Raw genomic sequence first — 26,218 nt, 5'->3', positions numbered from 1 at the left:
AATAAAAGGGTACTTGTCTACAAGGTGGCTATCAAAATCTCTGTGATGGGAGAAAGAGAATTAAAATGCATTAAAAAATTTAGCTCATGAGTCATGCCAGTCATATTTGAAGACTAACATCTACATAGCATGGCTATTGGATAGTGCAGGTGTAGAACAGTACCATCATTACCAGAATGCTCTATTGGTCAGCCCTATGCATACCAGGCAAATAATAAAAGAGCAGTAATAAAGTGAGGACTTTATAGAAATCTACATATACTTTCTACCTGAACTATCTCTTGAACTTACTCTTAGTGCTTATCTCTTTGTTCCTGTTGTCTTTAGGGAACAACCTAACAGATTCTCCCAGTCACAAATATTTCTGGATCCAGATACATTCTTTAAATAGCTGCTAGCTGTATTTACCTATCTTGACACTTCTCTGCTTTAAATATTTTATAATCCCTCATTGACTACAGGATAGAGTTCACACTCACTAACATGGAAACACGACTTCTTATCAACTAATTTACCACTCTAATCTCAAAAGTCATTGCTCCCCAGACACATCCCTTGAATTCCAATTACAACAAGATTTCACTGTTCCATAAACAAAAAATAAAACCAAAACAAAACCAAAAAAAAAAAAAAAAAAACGGTCACCACGCCGCCTCAAATGCCTGGCCTCCACTCCTTAGTGTTGTTCCACTTCCTCACAGAACTCAACTAAAGCACCACTTCCTTCGTCCTTGGGCTTCACCAAATCCTTGAGTTCTCAGCTCGTAACTCTATCACATCACATTATGATTATTTGTTGATATGTCTATTGCCCCCACTATAAACTTTGAAAGAAAAGGGACAGTGGTTGATTATTTACACTAATTGTCTAGTAGAGTGCATTTTGCACAGAAATTATTTCATATTTTCTTGCTGTTGTTGAAAAGTGAGATGATAAAATAATAAACAAAAGAGTTATAAAATTGAGAAGATTTACCCATGTTCTGCGAATAATCCTTTACCCATTTTTATATAATGTTTCCTATTGCCAAAGCCTTTTCCCCACCAATCACAGTTTACTACTTAGTCTAATAATAATATCTTTGACAGGTCAATAAAACGAGTTTTACAAGTCAATAAAACAATTGTTTTTCAGTTAGTAAGATGAAGGGAGCTCTTAAATTGTCAGCAGTTCTTTACTGTGCTAACGTATTCAGTGAAACATGAAAACAAATGAACAACTATAACAGTAAGAACAACAAAACCTGAGTATTTCCAAATATGTTCTGTGGGAATATGCTGATGGAACAAATAGAATAAAGGACTCTCATGTTACTAAAAAATCTTTGTCAATTCAGTGAAGCATACAGAGTTTACTCTTAGTTTCCTCTAACGTGATTTGTTCCTTCTTAGATCTTTACTTGTATCTATTGAACTCAATTTTGTTTCACAGCATAGGGGTGCATTCTGTTATTATTTGTCAAAAGAAAAAACAATATTATAATGACGTTGGGGGTAAGAAACAACAGAAAGGAATAATAAGTTTCAAATAATGTCAAAATAATCTTTTTTATGTGAAAATAAGATACCACAGCAACAATGATGCTGAGGTCTTTTTAAACTATTGCTAAAATTGTTATAGTTTTGTAGGACATCTTGTCATATTTTAAATAAAGATTTTCAGTCATTTCTCATGTTGTCAGTGAAATCTCCACTTGAAAGTGTTCACTTTTTGACACAACTTAATCTTAGATTATTAAGTTAGAAACATGGGCAGCATGTGATGCAACTAAGAAACTGCAAGGAAAGCATTTAGAAGCAAAACATTGTAGACATTTGACCAATGGATTATATGTACAGTGAGAAATTCTGAAGACGTGCTCATTTAAAAAAGTGATTGAGTAGAGATACACTAATTAATGAAGAACCTCTATTTTTTTAAAAGTAAATTCATCCATTATATATTCTTCTTTGATCTCACAATTTGTTAGCTTTTTAACCAAGAACAATAGCATGACAGACTCTTGCTGTGTGGCCTCAGAGGTTTTGTGTGCGTGTGTGTGATTGGAAAACTCATTTACGACAATTTTCTCTGCCTTTCCAGTTCTCTAGGTGCTTTTTTCATAATATAAATAAAATATTACATGTTGATGTTTAGAGAATAGGTTATAATTTTAATATAGGAATTTATACATGGGGCAACTACATTTTTCTTTAATATATTTCTCCACCTCTGAGATTAACTTTCAGTATATTTATACTAGGGTAAGACATTACTTTGTTATAAATACATTTCTGTTAAATGGATTATATTTATCAAGAAATAAGCATTGAACTGGTGCACAAAATATATACTTACTTGCTATGTATGTTCATCAGAAAGTGACTCTTGAAGTTCATTTAATTGATTGTAAATCCCTTATTCTTTATTTAACAGAGCTCATTTATACAAATAATGTCAATCCACAACACAGCTTTTCAGGATCAGGATACTGTTGCTATAAGGCATGCTTCAATACACTAACACACTAGGACTACTCCAAACAACAGGCATTCATCTCTAGGCAAGAGGCTTCAAGAGAAATTACTGTGAATTCTTAGAGTCTGAAAGAATGAGAATGCTTTTTGGAGAATCTGTCCCCTGGGGGTGAGGGGATCAGTGGGAGACAGCATTATTGGCCAGGACACTAGGTAAAGAATGATCTGGGCTCACAAGTTGGCCTCATTCAAAAGCCATGTTTTCATTAGCACTTTTAAGTGCAATGATGGTTTGTATTTCTGTCCCCGAAAGTGTTCGGAAGCCTGAGGGTACAGACTGAAACAAAAACGTGATAGGTTCAGATGGAAGAAAATGAGAAGTTTGTACAAGACCAAATAAAGCTTCCCGCTGAGAGTATTTATTAACAGCTCTTCCCCTTAATAACTGAGTTGATGCTAAAGGTGTATATTTAAGAAAAGTTATTTCAGTGGAGACAAATCTAAGCAGAAAAATAGTATACTGAAGTCAAAGTATGATTATAGTAGCATTATTATTCCATAAAGCTTGTATCAATCAAAAATGGAAGCTTCTCATAGAGTATCTGTACTTATCTATAATTTACATAAAATAGCAAGATTAAAAACTCATTGCAGTTTTCTTCAAAATAAATATTTTTCCTTGTGGTTATTTGTTTTTTCCTCTTTGCTTCATTTTCTCTCAGAACCTAATCTAGATTACAGGTCTAGAAAATATTTAATAGAGTAATAATATAACAAAATTTCAGCTTGATACATGTAATGATATATAATTTTACATATGTGATGTGCATGATGATAAAAATATAGAATATACATCTGATGATACTTAAATTACTCTAGGGATTACATTAAGTTACTTTCATTTAGATTATTTAACATTATATAAAAACATTTTAAGCTCCAGGATCAGGAGAATCAGGACAATGCAGTGATTATAGTAGCATTATAGTAGCATTATTATTCCATAAAGCTTGTATCAATCAAAAATGGAAGCTTCTCATAGAGTATCTGTACTTATCTATAATTTACATAAAATAGCAAGATTAAAAACTCATTGCAGTTTTCTTCAAAATAAATATTTTTCCTTGTGGTTATTTGTTTTTTCCTCTTTGCTTCATTTTCTCTCAGAACCTAATCTAGATTACAGGTCTAGAAAATATTTAATAGAGTAATAATATAACAAAATTTCAGCTTGATACATGTAATGATATATAATTTTACATATGTGATGTGCATGATGATAAAAATATAGAATATACATCTGATGATACTTAAATTACTCTAGGGATTACATTAAGTTACTTTCATTTAGATTATTTAACATTATATAAAAACATTTTAAGCTCCAGGATCAGGAGAATCAGGACAATGCAGTGATGTTACTGGGAATAGCAATCACTGGCAAAGGAATAGCCCTTCAATAAAAGAAATAAGCTGCCAAAGATATGTAACTCACACCAGGGCAACAGTTCAGGCACTGTTGGAAAACAAACTGTAATGTTTGAAAAATGTGAATTCTTTTCTTTTTCTTTCCTTTCTTTTCTTTTTTAACATTTGGATCTCAAAAATTACACATCTAGGGTAGTATGAATCATACCATTTATGAATAATGGGCATTAACTTTGACTTAAACCTTGCATTTTTTTCCATATATATATGCTTTAAGTAATATATTATGTATATATACTATGTATATATAATGTATATATGCATGTATATAGGTATGTAATATATTATGTATATATGTATGCGTATATACACATACACATATATATATATATGCTTTAAGTAAAACATATAAATATATCTTGCCTTACAAACTCTTCCGACTCGAGAAAGAATGGTTTTATCGGAGGTACTGCCTTCTTGAGATGATTCACGAAAGAAGAAATATATTTTATCGTCATCTGGATTGTAGGTGTCTGGTATGGGGAAAGTTCCAATAAATTTTGCTCCTGTTTGAAAGAAAAGAAGCTATAAATTAAGATGCTGAAACAATCCAGTCATCATAGTATGGTGATATTTCCATGTAAAAGCAATTAGCAGTAGGATTTTAAAAAAATGAACTATGGGCAGGATGTGGAAAATGAGATGTTGTATATAAATGAACATGACACAATGTATAAATATGTATCAGCATAGAGGTACTGAACAAGTTCTCCAGGAATTCCAGAGAACAGGTGAGAACATGACTAGATTAAATTACTTGTAGATCTTTTCAGATACGGAGATACTATGATTTTATATTTTCTTTCTATATAATGAAGTTTTTAACCACCATGTCTTTCTTTTTCTTTTTTTCATTAGGAGACTAAATTTTATTTTTAAAACTATTCTTCACAACTTAAAGCTACAACAAAGGGCAGAGGTTGCATATTTCATATTTGAGTGCTTGTAAGGTTACTGTTCTCAAACATTTATTGTCTGTTCTGCTTATAAATATTTAGTTTCATGAATATTCTGGCATCATGGCTCAGTTCCTCTTTTCTCATTATGAGTAGAGGCAGGGTTATGTTAGCAAACATAATAAAAAGCACGTTGATATTGTTGACCATGAGGTTCTGAGGTCCAGGTGGAGTAGGCTCTGTTTATTTCAATTTATTTGTTCACCTACATAAGAGATTCTGTTGCTGCCCCTCTCTGCCTCTCATCCTCCTATCTTTTACTGATGGATTATAAATTACAGTTGGTAAAAGTATATACTGTTGAGTTTATAATCAGTTAGATAGGATGTGTCCTTTGAATTATGTCTCTATTGGTGGGGCATGATAAGATTTCTCTGAGGCAATAACTTTTGTTTTTTAAATATTCTTTTCCTAATTGAGTATACCCTTTATTTCTTTCTTTTGCTGATTGCCGTGGCCAGAACTTCCAATACTATGTTGAATAGGAGTGGTGAGAGAGGGCATCCTTGTCTTATGCTGGTTTTCAAAGAGAATGCTTCCGGTTTTTGCCCATTCAGTATGATATTGGCTGTGGGTTTGTCATAAATAGCTCTTATTATTTTGAGATACATTTCATCAATACCTAGTTTATTGAGAGCTTTTAGCATGAAGGGCTGTTCCATGTCCTTTGCAGGGACATAAATGAAGCTGGAAACCATCACTCTCAACAAACCAACACAAGAACAGAAAACCAAACACCGCACTCTCCCACCCACAGGTGTGAGCCGAACAACAAGAACACACGGACACAGGGAGGAGAACATCACACACCAGGGCCCGTCTAGGGGTGGGGGACTAGGGGAGGGATAGCATCACGAGAAATACCCAATATAGATGATAGGTTGATGAGTGCAGCAAACCACCACGGCACATATATACCTATGCAACAAACCTGCATGTTCTTCACATGTACCCCAGAACCCAAAATACAATAAAAAAAACACACCCTAAGAAATCTTCTTACTTAGTGTCCGGCCACAAATAACAATCATATGGTGGCCAAGGTTAGAGGGCCCAGTCTGTGGTCAGTGTTAGGGGTTCAGTCTGGAGCCAGGGTTAGCTAGGTGCCAGGGAACACATTGAATGATTAGTTCAGGTTAATCCTCTCTTAACTTTTTCTGTACCCCAGAAAGGTATTTACTTTTATGATCCACCATCTACCACATTCTACTCAGAGAACACAGCCCTGAGGGAAGCAGTCCCTGAGCTGGAAGGTGGAGGGCAAAGGAAGGAGGAGGTGAAGTCAGAAGCAAGTCCAGGCTGGGGCAACACATGCAGCAGCTGCGACTGTGGGAAGCTCAAGTAACCACCATGTCTTTCATAAAAGGCTTAGGAAATAGTAAATATCTAGCACTGATTTTGACATATTGTGATGTATTAATACTTTGATGAATTTTGTGTAATTGCCCTAGGGGTATAAAAATGGAAACAACCAATAGTGTTTGGTTCAAGTTCAATATAGCAGTACAGGCTCTAGATAAACTTTCTGAGTGTATATCTTTTCTCTGCCACTTATTGGAGTGGTGACTTTTGACACATTATTTACCTTTTCAATGACTCAATTTACTCATATGTAATATAAGACTACCAATGTCATCTACCTAATAAGATAATTTATATTATTACCAAGTGAATTTATATGTGTGTATATATAGCATTTATATACATAAAGCATCTATATAAGCATTAAATTCCTTTTTATATGTGTATATATGCTATATATAGCATTTATATATAGCATTTAATATATATAGCATATATATAGCATTTTATATATAGCATTTATATATAATACATATATTATTTATATCTATATATAAATAAATATATAGCATTTATATATATAGCTTTATACAACAAACATTTAGCTTTAACACCTCCAGTATTCCCCCCAAAACAATTTTTTACAATACAAAAGCCAATGTTTACCAGAGTTCTATAAAATCAACAATGACTGAATAAACAGAATAAGGCTATTTATGGTATATATTAGTTAAAAGGTAAAATAAATAGCACTTCAAAAAATATCCATGCTTTTTCCTCCTCCCACCTCATTGATGTCATACTGAAATGTATATAGCATATATATATACACAGCATATATATATATATGTATAGCATTTAGCATCAGGCAAAGGCTGATTTTACAATAAGTGTTTAATAAATGTGATTTATTATTAAGATAGTTATGGGGCTGATAAGCATTATCATTATGATGACAATACAGAGGGGTTAATAGAAAATTTAGTACATCCATGTACTTGTAAAAACAATATGTCATTATTAAAAATTTACTAGATCTGTATGTACTGAGCTGGAAAGATGGCCATAATATATGTACAGTGTAAAAATGTTTGCAATATGATAAACCTCTTTTCACTGTATCAGTGACAAATCTATTTGGGTTTCTAAATCCTTGTTTAAGAGTTATTGGGCATTTTAAGTCTTGGTTTTAAATAACTGTGAATTAACCAGGTAACAGATGTGTAATAGGACGTTATTAGTTCAGAAATAATTGGATTAAAGCAAAGAAGACAGACAGTATGGTTATTGAGAAATGAAGGAAAGACTTTAAGTAGGAAATGTGTGGCACCTGGAAAGAAGCACAGAGCACTGATATTTTAAGAAGTAGAAGGAAGAGAGAAGAGAAGCCAAAAAGGTTTAAAAGAAAAATAAATTGGCGGGGGGTGAAAAAGATCAATATTGCCTTTTCTAGAGTTTTGCCTAGAGCTCTGATTGCTGTGTGCCCCATGTGTTATGAAAATCACTCTCCTGCAAATGCACAGTAATTGGCCAATATCCCAATAAAGAAAGCTTCACAGTAGCCTTTTTCAATAGACAAAAGTTATTGTTGGGGTTGGGTGTGGTGGCTCATGCTTATAATCCCAGCACTTTGGGGAGCCTGGGGTGGGTGGATCACTTGAGGTCAGTAGTTTGAGACCAGCCTGGCCAATATGGTGAAACCTTGTCTACTAAAAATACAAAAATTAGCCGGGCATGGTTGTGCACATCTGTAATCCCAGCTACTTGGGAGGCTAAGGCATGAGAATCCCTTGAACCCAGAAAGCACAGGTTGCATGGAGCTGAGATCGCACCAGGTCACTCCAGCCTGGGCAGAGAGAGAGACTACGTCTCAAACAAAACAAAACAAAACAAAACAACAACAACAACAACAAAAAGTCTCAGCCTCTCTGGGTTGGCTGTGTGTCTCCCATCCAATCTCTTCTTTGCTTTAATGCAAAGCTTTGAAAGGAAAACAGAGGAGGGAAATACATTCATGAACTTTCTTCTCCTTATTCTATATTATTTTCCTGTTTTGTTTTGTTTGTTTTGTTGGTAATTTAGAACTTCAATGGACTTTTTATATTCTTGATAACCCCACTTTGGTATGGTTTTTCAAAAACATATAAAAATAAAACTTTAGAAAATCACATAAAGTATTTATTTATTTATTTTTTCTAACTAATCTCAAATTGTCAAGGTCCATTAACAATTCCATTCAACGTCTCCCCCCACCCCCGCCCCGGCCCTCTTTCAAATTATTAGTAAATCAGAAACACTTGGTTTTAATCACTGAGCAAAGTAAAAATCTTTTTTTTAAATCTCAAACCAGTACTTCAGATTTTTTATTTAAATATGTTTTCTTTTAAAAAGCAACTCTTGGTGTGGCTCACACCTGTAATCCCAGCACTTTGAGAGGCCGAGGCCGGCAGATCACCAGGTCAGGAGATCGAGACCATCCTGGCTAACACGGTGAAACCCCGTCTCTACTGAAAATACGAAAAATTAGCCAGGTCTGGTGGTGGGTACCTGTAGTCCCAGCTACTCAGGAGGCTGAGGCAGGAGAATGGCGTGAATCTGGGAGGTGGAGCTTGCAGTGAGCAGAGATCGCACCACTACACTCCAGCCTGGGTGACAGAGCGAGACTGTCTCAAAAGAAAAAAAAAAAGGAACTCTTTGTGGGATCAAATTGTTCTATAAATGTGAGATTCGGGTTTCTGAAATTTAAGAAAACAGATAAATAATGTATTTAATTATTATATTCAAGGAACTTAGTGCAAAAAAAGAAAACTATTGAATTAATACAAGAATTAATAACAACTGACACTCTATATCAAACCAAGTATAATCTGGATTAAGGAAGTATTGACAAATGGTCAAGACATGGCTAAGGAGAATGCCTAGCCATGATTTTCCCATTGACTTGAAATGATATTACAACAATGAACAGAGAAAAACAACCAACTGTGGGTTCCCACAAACACAGACCAGGGATGAATAAGAATCTACAGAACTTTTTGAATTTACAGATGTTTAAATCCAGTGCTGCCAAACTGGATGGAATTCTCTAGCTGGACTGCCATGTGTATTTCAAACATATACAAATACAAAAATAAATAAAACCCTATGTATACATGGAATGGGAAAAAGATACATTTAGACTCATTAACTCAAGGTCAGTAATACAGTTGTATGGATGGACAGAGTGGTATGGTGACTTAATAATAAATTCTTAAGTAATATAAATGGGAAGATATATAAAACTGAAACTATGCAGAAATTATAGGAAATGATGGGCTTTCCTTATCTTCACAAATATGTGGGATTAAAATTGGTATTAACATTAGTAGAATTTATCGTGGCACTTACATATAATTAATATAGAAATTACACATGCAGCATGATGGCCCTTGAAATTTTAGTGTCCTGTCAAACCTACAGAATGATTGAATTGAATTTATAATTTAAAAAATAACATAAAGGTACAAAGTGTATAGAATCTCCTCTCTAAAGAGAGAGAAAAAAAATTAGAACTCAGTGATTTGAAACAGGAAAACATAACAGTTAAAAGGGATACCAATATGAAGGAGAGAGTCGCTTATAAAGCTTTCCTCAGTCACTCAAATGGGAGAAGAGGTTCCATGAACTGATTTCTGCTCACTTATTTTCACAGTTCAATTAAAAGAAAAAGAGCAGAATAATAAAATAGAATAGAAAGATAAAAGATGTCTAAAAAGAGTATAAATAAATATGGCAATTCATTGTCATATTGTAGAAATGCATAGGACAATCCATTTAGGATATGAAAAAAATCATCCAAGTGTTGACAGGTATGGCTATTTGAAATGGCCAATAGGTAGGCTATGACACCAGTCTACGTTTCAGAAATTTCTGTATGACATCAATGAGGTGAGAGAAGGAAAGAGCATGGATAATTTTCCAAGCGATATTGATTTTACCTTTCAACTAATGTATACCATAGATAGTCTTATTTGTTTATTCAGTCATTATTGATTTTATTGAACTCTCTTTTAAATATTGGTTCTCTTGTCAGCACTGTAAAAAATGTTTTAGAGGGGAATACTGGAGGTGTTAAAGCTAAATGTTTATTGTATAAAGAAATTTAATTATAAGAAAAAGAGTTAGTATCAAATAGTGCTTTATTCTGTGATTTAAACAGGAAACATACTTGAGAGTTAAAAATAAATACAAGTTGCAAGAACAGAATTCCTTTCTTGTAGATTCTGTTGAGGTCCAGTCTTAGAACTCTGATGTTAGTATTTTATGACAGAAGCTCTTCCTGATTTGTTGCCAAATTTGGATAAAAAGAGGTATCATTTAATCAGTGCATACTTGATGAATTCAACAATTTAAAATTATACCATTAGGCACCTGGGCTTTATTATAGCACATTTTCTCCATTTGGCATTTAAGTACATGCCCCAAAAGGAATGCAGTTTGAAATCATGCATTTTCAGATGAACTTCTAGCATGACACCAAGAGGCACTGCCAAAAGAAAATGGCATAAACTCATGTGGCCTGCAGCACACACTACTTCCCTTTCTCCCTATAAACCTCTTTTCACCCAGATGAGCACACTAGCATTATTGAACAGACAGTAAGTTCCTAACTTCCTTTTACTACTTCTTATAGTCTCATTTTCCTATTACTATTTTTTAATGTTCTCCTTTCATGTGGAAGGAGAGTTTACAGACAACAGATCACCCCAAGAGAAACTTCAAATGAAAACTGTCTCCATATGTTAAAAATGAAACTTTAAAACAAAAGTTCTCATCTATTCCAAGAAAGAAAACAAAAACATCTGCTTGCATCTGAGGCGTTATTGCTCTCTTTCATCTTCCAAGTGGTCACACTTCTTAGTTTTATCCTAAAATTGTAACAAAAGCTCAACTGCATTTGAGTAAACACCCTAGTTTGCATCTATATTCCTATTTCCTATATGTTTTAAGATTAAGTTGATAAATCAAAGTGTGGAACCATCAGTCTTCATTTAGAAATGCCCATAAAAGTACTGTAAAAAACACTTTTTACAACTTCAAATGAAAACTGCCTCAAAGATGAAAAAAATTCATCTTTGCCATTTTGTATCCTCCTCGTAAGGTATTTGCTAGATGGATTAGTATCTTAAGGAAGGAATCAGGATTCCTACTTCTTAAATCTTGAAACTGGATTAAACAGTCCTAGAATAATTCTGAGAAGGATCCTTATACTGTTAAGTGGTTAGCTGATCTCACACTGGTTAATGCCAAGTGGGGCACAGAACACAATATGGCATGCACACATGTATCAAGAATTTTAAACTCCCTAAGTGCTTCAGTGATAAAAATGGATTTATAAAAGATTCATGTAGCATCATATTAAAAATGATAATTCTTTAGAAACTGCATCTTAACAGTTAAATATTCAGTTGTCGCAGTTCATCTGTATTCTCTCCACTCCCACTCCTGACTCCAGACAGATGACCCCATTGACTTTGGACCTTAGGCTGACTGTATCTGGAAAATGGCCATTTCTCATAAAGGACAGAAACATCCTCTTAGCAAGCCAATATTTTGTCTAAGTCCATCAGATCCCTCTTCATTATAAGAATATCATCGTTTCTATAATTTCTCCCCTTACTCTGCCCTAGTTTCTGTGGACTGGGGAACTCCTGAATGACTGAGTCTCCTGAAGCATTGTGGTCTTCTAGCTCTGGCCTGCCTTTCCCTCAGCAAACATCTGACTGGCTGCTGCACTTTCCCTGCTTTCCCTGGCTCCAGCCAGACTGCATAGGTCTCCCTCATTGCTTGCTGAACTCCATTTTCTCTATCTGTCCTAATTCCTGCTACCAGACCCACATCCTTGGTTTGCTGTTGCCCTACATGGCATGCACATATGGCCCAGTTTGTAGTGAGGCTGCAAAGAGCTGGGGATATGCCATCAAAAGAGCGGATTTTGAGCTGATGAACTGTATCATACAACGGAAATGATACAATGTCGGGGGCTAGATACACATATTCGAGCTTCAATCTCACCTCTACTAGCTGTTTAACTACGAACTATTATCTGACATCTAATATATCACCAAATGTAAAACAGTGCAAATAGTAATTCTCTCAGGATTATAACAGTCAAATAAAATAGCACTTTAAAAGTGCCAAAGAAAGGACTAGCATGGATATTATATAAAATAAATTTGAATGGGAAAAGAGAAATGGGGAGAGCTGTTAGTAAACAATAAAATGGTGGTAATAAAGCAGAGATGAAGTAATGAAAGCCCTATAGGAAAATAGTAACCATAGAAATAACAAAGTCAGCAGATATTTTCAAAGAAGTAAAAGCTCTTAGCAATAGATTAGATAAAGGAGAGGAAGAAGAGGAAGGAATCAAAGATAGCTCCAAGGTAACTGGGTGGATGAAGTTAAGAAAGTTAAAATAGATAAAAATTAGGAAATGGATATTGAAGGACAGATTTGAAAGAAGAAGCAATATCTATAACATTCACAAGATTTTAGACTTTAGATCCAATTAAAACAAAGGGTCATTAAACCACTTGTAAAAACCTTAAAGCAATTTAACAGCACAGTCAAAACTAAGGCTTACATATCTTGATTTTTATATAAAACAATAATCTTTTTTCTTTTAATCTAGAATGAAAATGGAAGTCATCCAAATAAATTATTTTTAAGCCCACTTAGTTACAGGAAAAGGTTGGAAATACAATTTTAGGAAACACTGGAACACAGGAAACAGTGGAAACTATTCGGATGGATGAGCTCACAGAATTATGAGGTGTAGAGGGAGAGAATGAAAAGACGGTCAATAATACAAAATGCTAAAGAGATGGTAGAGAATCACACGGAATTCAGGTTTTAGCCCCACTTCTACCTCCCACTGCTGCCTTCAGGAATAATAATGATCACGATGAGATTGACATTAATTCAGCTCTTAAAATTGTCTTCTAATAGACTTCCCAATATGATTTAATTTAATCCTTATAATACCCTGTGAATAGATTCTGTTGTTAATAGATTCCATATTTACAGACAAATAATTTGAATGGACATTAAAGTTTGATCAAAGTCACCATTCAGGAATTAAGCACAAATACATAAATTCCACGGAAACAAAGCTATAATTTTGGTCCAAACTGGGATACTTTTAAGAGTAAAAGAACAGAAGCAAACTGAAAATGTCCTGGGCAAAGTAGGTCATATGATCACCCTGACTTTTAACTGCTAAGCAGTTTGCCTTGAATCTCCTAGAATCATAAAAGTCAGTTTTTCTGCATCATAATTATTTACTTGAATTTGGTCAACTGAGACTTCCTCTACCATTTGTCTTTTCTCCTACCTTCAATTTCTTCCATTCTACTGGCTTCTTTAATTGCAAATTTTCCCAGCATCCAAATCTCTTGAGTCCTGCCTCGTGTCCTTGGATTCTTCTATTTACAAGCCAGTGTATTCTCTCTCAAATATTCTTTGCAGTATATTCTCATGCCCATCCCCACTTCCACTACCTTTGTTGCTGTCCCTTTTTCATTTCCCTAGTTTCATGCAATGGCCTCTTGTCTCTCTGTCCTCATCCTTCTTCAGTCTTCCATTCATGCTATTATAAAACATGCTATTGTTTTTGTAAGTTACCTTTAGAAAAACAAAGTTCTGACTCCTTGATTAAAAAGTAAGCCATCATGATTTCAAGATAATATTTACAGCTTTGTAGCCTTGTCTGCCACTCTCGCTTTATGCTTCAGGCTGAGCAAGGCATTCATCATCTGTGAGGTCAGTGACCCTCCCCTAGCTATCTATGCAGGCCACAAGGGTAGAGTAGCACCCAATAGGGTCTCAGAAGTTATTTATTAAGCAAATTGTTAAACCAATTCAAAGGCTTCCTAATCTCTAATCTTCTTCATACAGCACTAAAAATAGCATATCTAGGCAAATAAGAGTTGAATGCATATTTCCTACATTTATTGTATTGACAATGCTGCTGACTTATTAATGAATATGTTACAGTAATGGAAAAAAATACTATTGTCTTTTAGATGAGGAGAAATGTGATATTTGACATCCCAATACAGAGATACAATCTTATACTTCATTTTAAGCCATAAAATATCTTTTTACTCAAATAGGTGTCTAAGCTATTCTATAGGTGACATCTAAGAACTTACTCTCAAACCAAATGATTCCACAAATATCTGACAATGCACAAAAAGATAGCTTTGCTTTTCATGTGTGTCAAGAAATTAATGGGTAATCACATAGTCCTGGATATTCTATATTTGTTTTCCCTTTTAAGACTACCTATTAAGGGTACTTTTTTGGCTGATGAGAAACACATTGTTGTATAAACAAATAGATCTGGAGTTTTTGACTAAAGAAATGTTTTCAAAGTGTTTTTCCTTTTGTTTATGTTGTCACTGCTTAAAAGGCACTGAGAGATAAAGAGATAGCCCCTAGGAAATCTCTACCCTGGCATCCTTCACTAAGGTCCAATATTTATTATGGGAATGAAAAATGCCTGCCTGCTTAAATTATAGTGTTAAGTCATTCTGCCACGCAATGGAATAAAGTCATATGTTAGAGAATCATGATAAAATTTGATCTGTTGTAAGGCGGTAGTGGGGAGTGGGGTGGAGTTGAATGCCTTGTAGTGTTCCTTGGATTAATTAAATAAATTCACTTATAAGACTCTTATGTTTTTTTAAAAAAAAATAAACTCAAAATATTGTATGATTCTTAAATAAAATGGCAATCAGACAAAAATATGTCAGTATTAATATGCTTAAAATTTTGAAGAGAAGTGTCTTAACCCAAATATATATTATTTTTAAGCAACAGAAGTTACCATTATAATCTAACCCCAGTTCACTGGGCTAACAGACAGTACATGCCTTGGTCTCTACAAAGACTGCAAGAGTAAGACTGCCTGCTTGAATTCTCACTCTGCATCTGACAAGTTGTAAGACCTTGACCAAATTACTTCTCCGTACTTCAGTATTTTTATAGTATAACAGTTTATGTGTATTAAAGAATAAAATAATCATACATCCCAGATGTCATTGTAAATATGTAAAATATTAATTAGAGCATAGAAGAGTGTTGAGGAATAGCACACACTCAATAAATATTATGTATTACTATATAAACAAAAGGGTTTGGAGATTTTCTTAGTGAGGAATTATTTCAAATGTATTTTATAATGTTGAGCTAAATCAATTATTCCAAAATACATTTGAATGAATAATAATGCACTTCTTATCTATCTTAAACCAAAGGCAAGACAATCAAAAGCAAACAACAAAAAAAATCACTAACCATTGAGCCAGTAATGCTCTGAAATGTCCGTTCTGATGTAGTGGTGGTCATGAGTAGGCCCAAGGGATCGAGTGAATGCAGTATCTTTGCCAAGGAAATCAGAGGCTGTTCCAGAGTAGAGGTACTCATCTGAGAGGGAGAAAAAAGTACACAGAGCTTTTAAGAGTACAGCAGTAGATGCTATTTAACATATACAAATTTTACAGCATGACACCAAAGATGTTTGTTGTTTAATATCAGAATGTATTGTTTCATAAATTTCACATTCAGATTTTGAAAATTTATCTCAGTTGAAGAAAGGATAACTCAATTTACTTTGGTAAGCTGATGCTGAATACTTGAATATAAAACAGGGCAAATTCTTCTGAATTAATAATTGCACATGCATCAGCTTCCCTTTTCAATAAATAATAATAAGCGATTCCTCTTTCTCTTCTCCCCACAAGTAATTCAAATAAGTATCATAATTAAGAGTTCCTCTTTAGAATAGACACAAAAAATATGAAAAGCTAAATGCCATAATGAGGAATGGATTGTGTAATTAGTACTTAACTGACACAACCTCAATGACCACAAATTTTCTTTGCCTAACCTCTGCTGAAAGGGAGCTTTCAGCACTGAAGTCATTCTTGGTAATTATAACATGTTGCATTCTTTGTAGCTAATCATGTCTCTAATAGTTCTGATAAACAGGAATTCTTGAAAGGGGAAAGATGTTGCCATTACTGCATACCAAACTTCTTTGTTCTGTTATTTGTGTAAAATGCATGTTCTGTTTCACCAGAGACAGAAAGAAAGAAAAGAGAGAAGGGGAATGTCAAGGAGAAGAAGAGAGAGAAAGGAGAGAAGAACGAAGAAGAAAGGAGAAGGAAAAGGAGGAGGAGAGAAGGGATGGTGAGAAGGAGGAAGAAGGGAAGTAAGAGGAAGAGGGGGAAAAGTGGAGGCAGGAGAAGGGGAGGACAAAGAGAAAAGAGAAAAGGCAGGTTAGAGAGAGGAAGAAGATGGAAGGAAGGGGAGTGAGAAAAACATAAGGGAAGGAGAAGAAGGGAGTAAGGATCCATGTTCCCTAATGTTAGTCAGGATGTTGGGTAGGGGTGGGGGTGGAGTGGCAGGAAGAAGGCTGTCCCTGCAGGAGAATATGTTGTCTCTTTGAGAGGTAAACCTTTACTATTTCAAGAAACTTGTTAGTCAACCACTTGGCTTTACATGTAATAGAACAATGTAAAAAATGGCTAATTCCTACAAAGCATTTAGATTTTATGAATGCCTAAATATGAGAACAAATACATTGTGTTGTCACAAATTTATTTTTGCTCAGAAATATATCTTTAAAATTCTGCCTTGTATAAGAAGGCATGAAGATACTTTCTATAGTCCCTGTTTATATCCATCTAAATAAGATTTCAATGAATGGTCAGGGATAATTCAACCTCAAGAATGAGATAGCTAACTTCTAAAGAAACACACACACACACACACACACACACACACACACACACACACACACACACAGAGAGAGAGAGAGAGAGAGAGAAAAAAAAAAAAAAAACTCCAGCTATGTAAAGTAGATGTAGATTAGGTACTGCTTCCATCCTCTTACAGTATTTCCCTACGATGTATCAGGTAAATGGCAATATTTCATTGTGGGCATATTTTTTAAAAAGAATAAAATAACAACAAAGACATTATTAAAAAGTTTGGTAAACGAAGCGAAATGTCACTTTGAAAACTATAAAATTGCAAGTATTTGAATGTTTTGTTAGGAAAAATATATTTCAACATAAAAATTAGATCTGAATATCCAGGCTTTCAAACTTCTTTCTTGTACCTAAAATTACTTGGAGATTCATAAGGGGTGTAACAACTGCCACCAATCTATTGTTTTGTTTTGCTTTTTATTAAGAGTGTGCCAACTCCACTTCACAAATCAGAATCACAAACATTATCTCATTTTCTGAGAATAATGACTGATCATTAGTCACATAATTTTCAAAAAACACAAATACACACATGTTGTCACTTCAAAGCAAAATCACTAGTTTTCACTAAGTGAAAATTAAAATGTCATAGTGCTTCACTCTTATCGTCTATTCAAACATTTGACAGACAAGTTAAATAGAAAGAGACTAAAGTCATGAACCAAACCAAGACAAAAGGAGTCCTTATAATGGTTGATATTCAGAAGTCTTGGCGACATTCCTTGGAGCAGACTTCAGACCACACAGCACTGCTTCTTTGAACAAGATAGCTATCTCATAAGAGAATTTAAGATGTATACAAAGTGAGAGAAGACTAGCTATGCTAGCAGAAATTTCATGTTTCCACTGATAAAATCAGGTTATAGTGAAATTGCAAAAGAAGATGTTATAACATTCTATTATCTGTATTCTATAGCTTGATTAATTTGATTTAATTCACCCACATAGGGAATTGCTAAATTTAATTTCCATACTAAGTCAGATAGGGAGATATTACAACATAAGAAAATCCCCAGACATCTAAATATAAAATATAGAACACATAATTATGTGTTCTTTTACATTATAAAAATTCAATCAGAAGTGCATTTAAAAAGTAACTGTGCAGACACCATGGATTGCTGTGGCCTTCCTTTACTGAGAAGGATGCTCAGTACAGACAAATCTGGCACTAAAATAATGGAAACAAATTGCTGATGGTAGATTAGTCAACAATTACTTTAACTCAATAGGAAAATGTGGTTCAGTCAACAAATGACTCTTAGAAAACCATTTAAGGATAAGAACTGCCTGTCATTGATCTTACCTGTCATTACTGAAGCAAAAGGCTGCTGAGGATCGAAAGGACATTTCAGTCTGCCAGACTCCAAATTATGTGTGTCTAGTTTGAATATAACATCCTGTTATGAGAAATATTAATATCAGTGAGCTTTTTAAAAATATTACAAACAGTAAGAATGTGGGAGATACAAACTGAATTCCAACTCATGAATTTGATAAAATTAATTGAGTATACAGCATGTGCATCATGCTGGACTCCTTAACTTTTTAGCAAACATATCTGGCAAGACTTAATAACCATGTTTTGGTCTCCCTTTGCCCAAAGTGGCAATGATAATACTGAGTGAGTTTTTCAAATGGAAGTAGTAATGTACTCATCAGTACATTTAGTCTCCACCATTATCAATATCAAAATCACCACTAAGAACACACATTTCTTGAGCTTCATGAATAACTTATTAAGCCTAATAAAACCAACTTCATCTTTTAAGAAATAGATTTGCTATAATAATCATACTTTCAGGATAATGATTATGATTTATATAACTAAGCATCTTCAACTATGTCAAATGACTTAAACCTTGTAACAGTTTTTAAAATTACAGTAACATAAAAGTGTTCTAAGGGGGACAGTTCATTTTCAAGTTGTTGATACATCTGGGCAAAAAAAAAAAAAATCCTGTGGTAGTATTTCACTATTACGAAAGCACTGTACACATTAAACCACATAGTTACTTTGGCTGAAACATCTATTTTTATAATAGTGGCCACAGACAGAATGACATTGGCAGACTTTTAGTATTCGGGAAAATAAATAACATCTTAAGTTGAACTTTCCAAGAAAAAATATGAATGTATAATGAATATGGCCCCATGAGATTGAGTGTTTCATAACAATGACAGCACTACCATCCAGCAGAAAGGATGATGACTCACTCTGTGCATGCACTAGTTACAGAAATCCTGCACTTCAGACATTCTGGCTAGGTGACGTATCTATTAGGTTATATCACAGCACCCATGTAATAAAAAGGGACCATTCAGTGCAACTTACGTAGAACACAAGCAACAAAGCAAAAGAGACAGAGAAAATTATGTGTTATGTTGCACTTCAGATCTTTGTTTTTCTTTTGAACAAGACCAATAGTAACTACTGCCTAATTTAAAAAAAAATACTAAATACTAATAGCAATTTAAATAGCCTGGTTAACAATTTATGGATCATAATTTTAAGTAAACACTTTAATACAAATAATAAGGGTACCTAAATAGGTACTAATCTAACGCCAGCAACTTTATGCCCTTTATCTCATTGAATTCTCACCACCAGCCTAATAATGTAGCTGGTAATACTTTAATAATTCCAGACTTGCAAATATCGCATTGAGGATAGAAAGGGTTACTGACCTTATTCTCTCACATAGCTCGTAAGAGGCAAAACGGAGGTTGAATTAATGACTGTCTCCAAAATTTATCCTCTTAACTAATCTAGTCTCAGAATTTCAAACACATAAATTTAAAAATGTGTTGAAGTTAATTTGTAGACTCACTGTGACCACAACATGATCAAATCCAAGTTTGTTTTGTTAGAATAGGCCAACTAATGAAAAGTTGTAATAGTGGAACTGAGCTATGAAAAAAAGTTTAATGAGAACACATTTAGGGCATGCTTCCCAACTGCGGATGGGGTCAGAGATATGCCAGGGGAAAACAACTGCAGATGGTGACTCGGAAGCATATTTAAATATCATTAAGGGTACATTATTCTCCACAGATCAAATAGATTTATTGACTCAAAAATCTGTAATGGGATATTGTAAAGAGAAAAGTGAACTGAATCCTGATGCCCCAGAAAATTACAGTAAAAAGCTGGAAAAAAAAGGAAGGAAGGGAGGCTGGGGAGGGAGGAACTGAGGGAAAGAGGAAAGAAGGAAGTATTAAAGAAAAAAAAAATACCTGGGAAAATGTAACAGTGGATCCAAGGTACTAGATAAACTCTTAAAATTGTATAGACTTCTGTTTTTGAATACAATATTTGATTAAATGATCCATGGAAGCCCATTATATTGATATTTGTGGAAGCTGAGGACAAGGTCTCCCTTTATAATCTACTGGAAATAGAAGATAGCAAGAAAGCAAGTTTCCTTGAGCCAGTCAAGGACACATACAAGAAAATAGTATATATATATAAAAAAATGGATGATTCCATGTGCTTCCTGAAATAAACTGACTGAATTAATGGCACTCTATATTTTGAGACTTCAACTTTATAAGATTGCTTCTATGAAGTTCCTTATTCTTGATTAATTATGCAAAAAGCACCTGTCTGAGCTATGCAGATGGAAATATGGGCAGAGAAGTAAAGATGATACAAGTAGGTAGGAATGATAGTAAGAAAACATTTAACGATCACAACAGCTAAGCAACATTATTGTCAATATCATGGCAATTTAAAGATAAGATCTGCAGCAGCAGAGGGGAGGTCCCAGAGGAAACGATACCAAGCCAAGTATTAAACAACTTTCAAGGTTTCCCAGCACTGTGGGATACAAATATTATTTTATAGAAATATGTAAAATATACATATTGTGTATATCCACGCCTGTTTAGCTTTCTGTGTTTCTGTTATCTAGAAATGGATGAATGTTAAGTGACTAGAATGAAGCAAGTGCTATGCCAAATAGTATACAATCATTTTCTCATTTTTATTCTCAAAATAATTCTGTGAAATAGTTACTATTATCATTATTTTACTGAATAAGCAGAAGCGTAGAAAGTTTATAGAGTATGCACACAGCAATGGAGTTAGTAAACGACTGGAACCATATTTCAAACTCTGGCCATCTGTCCTCAACTTACTATTAGAAGTTGTTGACAGCAGCACTGACTTCCATCCTAAATTCCAGCTCCAGTTGGCCACTTGGCATGACCTACTGAATATGCCTCAAACGCAGAATGTGAAAAACTAACTCACCATATTTCCCTCAAACTTGCTACTACTCTCACCTCAATAAATAACACCACTCTTCAACTCACTGGCAAAGTCAGAAATCTGGGATTCATCTTAGCTTTTCCCTGTTTCTTCCCATTGCCCCAGCCACACTGCATAGCAGTCCCTGAAGTATACCTTCTTCTGCTCCTTTGGTGTATTGCTGTTCCCTCTTCCCAGCCACCGTAGGAGGAGCCTTATTTATTTGAAAATGGAAGGTCCTTCTAAACTCCCTCTAGAAGTACAATGATTTATTGGGACTAATGATACATTTAAAAAGTTAACAACTTTCAAGCAGGGCTGCCATACAATTACCTGTACGCCAGACCAGCTGAAAACTGGTCTGAAAACCCCTGTTTACTCATAATTCTCTTATTCATGAAACTTGTAAATTTGACTGCCTCAGAGCTTCTTGACAGTCCCAAGCTGCTAATTAGCTACTAATTAGCTTCATCTAAAATCTAAATTCCCTTTCAGCACTTGTGACTTTTTTTTTTTTTTTTTTTTTTTTTTTTTTGGAGACAGAGTCTTGCTCTGTCACCCAGGCTGGAGTGCAGTAGTACAATCTTGGCTCACTGCAACCTCTGCCTCCTGAGTTCAAACAATTTTCTTGCCTCAGCCTTTAGAGTAGCTGGGATTACAAGCACGTGCCACCACGCTTGGCTACATTTGTATTATTAGTAGAGACAGGGTTTCACCATGTTAGCCAGGCTGGTCTCGAACTCCTGACCTCTGGTGATCTGCCTACCTCGGCCTCCCAAAGTGTGCGCTACTGTGTCCGGCCAGCATTTGTGACTTTTAAGAAGCTATAGAACACTATTTGCCCTCCTCAGCAGGTTGTGAGTTTGGCCTTTATCCTTAGGCCTCAAAACACACTCAAGCTGTGGGGCTATATCACATAATTACACCCTATGCTACGAGCTAACGTTATATATTACCCTGCATCAGAGCTAGACAAGAGAGCATTACACCACCAACAAAGAATGATAGATTCAAGTTTCCTAGTCTCCTAGTGGTTCAGAAATTTAACTGTCAGGGTTGCTTTATTTTCAAACAGTTGAGTCTGGGCTGGTTAGACAAGTTGGTTAGAGAGCAAAATCTATCCATCCATAGTTGTGGGTTTGATTTCTGTGTGAATCAGTTAAGTCAGTATAAAGAAACCTTTTCCATAATCCCAGACTTTACTTTCAAAAACACAGCCAATTATCCTGCAAATATGTGTGGTTACTCACAAAAAGTACAGTCATGCATCACTTAAAGACAGGATATGTTCTGAGAAGTACATCGTTATGCAATGTCATCGTTGTGTGAACATCACAGAGTACACTTACACAAACCTAGATAGTATAGCCTACTGCACACCTAGGCTATATGGTATAGCCTATGGCTCCTAGATTACAAACATGTACAGCTCGTTACTGTTGAATACTACAGGCAACCATAAGACAATGGTAAGCATTTGTGTATCTAAATATATGTAAACATAGAAAAGATACAGTAGAAATAGGGTAATATAATCTCATGGGACTACTGTATTATATGCAGCCTGTTGCTGATGGAAACTTTGTTATGATGCACATGACTGTACTTACAGAAACATCAGGATGACATTGCACATCACCAAGAAACAACTGGGAGCACTTATCCTAAAGCTCAGTTGCTCATGCTTGCTCTAGAGTTACACTGCCTTGATTCAATTTGTTGCAAGACCATTTATTAGTTGGGTGATTTAGCATATTATTTATTCCATTGAGACTTAATTTTTACTAACCTGTAAATTGGTAATTATAATGACACTGGCTTTATTAAGAGTGTTGTGAAATTCCAAAGCATTAATCCATGTAAAGTGGATGGCATGAAGTTCATAACACAAGGACAGTAAACTGAATTATTGGTAAATAATTTAATTGCCAAAATATGCATGTTTCTCACTTATTAAAGTTCTAATTGATATCTGGAATACATGACTCCTAATTAATACATCCTTTATTTCCATTATGCCAATTTGGTCCAGCTGAAACAATAAATTCATTGTGCCAATGACTATAAAGTTTTAACAAAATTATTAAAATATTCTTTACTTAGCGTCCACTATTATACATAACAGGTAAACTTTATTAGATGGGAAAATGAAATTATTTATATAATACAATTCCACTACAAGATCTTATGGAAAATGAATTTTTACCAACAGCAACATTCTATATATATATATATATCTAGTTAAAAAGGAAAGTCAATAGAAAATAAAGACATACATGGAGCCCATAAAAACAAATGCTTTTAACATTTTACACTATTAATTTTGATCATCCTGCTAAAAACCACTTTTAATAGAAAAACATTTTTATTAGGTAGATCAAGTATATGGTGAAAACGACAGTCCATAGAATGGCTAAGAACATGAGTTACTATATTGTTCATAAACTATTCATTTTTTGTTTTGTTTTGTTTTAAAATGGATCTTCCTATGCTGCTTAGGATGGATTTGAATTCCTTGGCTCAAGGGACCCTCTGACTTCATCCTCTGGAGTTTTGGGATTACAGGCATGCACCTCCATGCCTGGCCATATATGTTTCAGTCTTTATATTCAAATCTGCCTCTTTTATGTCATAAGAATTAAGTAACAACGTATTACAATAAATTATGCTTTTCATGCTTTTTCATTATTTACCTCCTTGTAGACTCCAAGATCAATATATCCACATATTGGATGAAATGCTCCAGTTCCACACACATATATGTGAGTTTTGTTATATGGCTGAAGTACTCTGATGAAATTCGCACATTCTGTCTATTGGGCATAAAAATTAAAAGCATTAACACACAATTCAGGTTTTTGAAATATTATCATTTATGCCACCTGTTTTCCAAGTAGATTAGTCTTCAAAAGTAAGAGCACAAATGAAAAAAGATTTATGAGAAATTCTAGACATCTGTTGTAGCAAAGAAGGCAAGACAAATATAGAAACCATGGGATAAAGGAGTAGCTTTTTACATTTTTGAAGTTATAAAACCATTGAACTAATCAGAATTAGGGTTAATTAGAATGCAAGCCTCTAAAGTGGAACTCAGTGAGGCCTATAAAACGGATATAAACAGAATGTGAATTAGATGTCCATATTTAAAATTTTCTTTTTTAAATTTTTTTAGAGATGAGACCTCTCCATGTTGTCCAGACTGGCCTCAAACTCCTAGGCTCAAGAGATCCTCCTTACTCAGCCTCCCAAGTAGCTAGGACTACAGGCACCAACCACCACACCTGGTATCCTTACTTTCTACAAGAAATACATAGAACACAAAATCTATCATGATCTGTTATTACCACATAATTTATACTATATAGCTACTACTGTGTGCAATGTCATCTGTCTCAGCTACACTGAACAAAACACTGAACACAAACGTGCATCTCTACCTATTTATTCTATTCTTATTGACCAGATGTCCTACCACTTTTTGCCATTTATTTTCCAATGTTTCAGAGCCTTTAAGAATCAGATTATTTCTGGTTAATTTCAATAATCCCTGTTTTTCTCATGGACTTTTTTTACACCGAGTCAAATTTTTGAAGAAATTTTTGTTTCTTTTTGTTTTGCATAAGCTTATGCCTAAAAATATTTCCTTATGTCATCATGATCTTTAGAATTTAATTATTTTATATGCTTCAGATAGCAGTAAATAGTGACTCTCTCTTTTTCAAAGTATTTATTCTTGTTATTACATATTATTTTCAATCTATCTCCTGCAAGTGATACTGTATCTTTACATATTTGTTAGATGCAATTTCTTAACCATGGCTTCATAATTCTTAGATCCAAAGACACTTAAGTAAACACTGGGCTGGAGTACACTTTTATTCTAGATTGAATTTACCCAGGAGACAGGCAAGTGTTGGGTTATTAAGGAAATTGGTAATCTGATTATAAACCACTGGATTTCACAGAAAAAGTTCAGTTTATTTCTGCCCAAGTGGCCATAGGTTACTCACCAGTCAGGCATGGATCTAATGGTCCACTGCTGTTGTTGGGGTTCCTAGGAGGAATATATTTAAAAAAACAAACAAACCCCAACAATAGATGATAACCTAACTGGTAGGGTGTTTCTTAGAATGAAATAAAATTTTTTAAAAAGGCAGACAATGACTTACTGATAGGATTGTTATGGCTGTTATGTAGATTAAGTGAAATAATATAAATTTAATACTTGTGTATTCCTTACCCTGATTTTGAGCTACAACGTTTCAACTGGCATACACACACACACACACACACACACATATTTGTTTGTTGTTTGTTTGTTTAAGCTGCTGGAGTATAGTGGTGCGATCTCGGCTCACTGCAGCCTCCGCTTCCTGGGCCCAAGCAATTCTCCAGCCTCAGCCTCTTGAGTAGCTGGAACTACAGGTGCAAGTCACCAACTCCTGGATAATTTTTGTAATTTTTTGTAGAGACAGGGTATCGCTTTGTTACCTAGTCTGGTCTGGGACTCCTGGCCTCAAGCAAACCCCTAGACGCATGAGCCACCGTGGCAGGTCAATACTAATAGTTTTGAACAAACAATGAAGACAAAGTAATATGAGAAAAGATAAGATAAAAGTATGAAAATGTACTTGATCACCAGGTAAATTTTATTGATGACCTCATGGCTAGAGTAGGAAGTTTTATAATTCAGCCTTTAATTTGCTCACTCATGCTCGCTTTTTGAAAAGACTTTTATTCCTTGTTTTTTCCTGCACAAAGACGTTAGTGCATCGGGGAGAGCATGCAGGGCAGGGAACAGTAAAATCATATGGCTGGAGTGAGGGAGGACTGACTCACCACCAATTAGTTCATTTTTTCAAAAGCTCAGTTAGAATTTAGAAAGTAATTTTGCAAGATTCTGAAATAAATATTTGGATAAAGACATATAACTCCCTTTCCAGATT

At 34.5% G+C, this 26,218-nt stretch overlaps 1 protein-coding gene across 3 annotated transcripts in view; it reads right to left on the bottom strand.

Annotated features, from left to right (window-relative positions):
• The window catches only part of SEMA3D (semaphorin 3D), a 194,601-nt gene that overhangs the window by 57,335 nt on the left and 111,048 nt on the right, over window positions 1-26,218 (bottom strand). For all 3 annotated transcript variants that reach the window (XM_045388679.3, XM_015447834.4, XM_065542399.2), the window contains 4 exons: window positions 23,966-24,085; window positions 18,327-18,420; window positions 15,543-15,671; window positions 4,309-4,451 (listed from right to left, as the gene is read on the bottom strand). In XM_045388679.3, the coding sequence (XP_045244614.2) occupies window positions 4,309-4,451; window positions 15,543-15,671; window positions 18,327-18,420; window positions 23,966-24,085 (486 nt within the window). The remainder of the gene's footprint in view (window positions 1-4,308; window positions 4,452-15,542; window positions 15,672-18,326; window positions 18,421-23,965; window positions 24,086-26,218) is intronic.

The sequence above is a fragment of the Macaca fascicularis genome, chromosome 3, assembly GCF_037993035.2.
Source record: "Macaca fascicularis isolate 582-1 chromosome 3, T2T-MFA8v1.1".
In the NCBI taxonomy this organism is placed as follows: domain Eukaryota; kingdom Metazoa; phylum Chordata; class Mammalia; order Primates; family Cercopithecidae; genus Macaca; species Macaca fascicularis.
The sequence above is the reverse complement of the archived record's forward strand: the minus strand, read 5'-3'. Positions and strand labels throughout refer to the sequence as shown.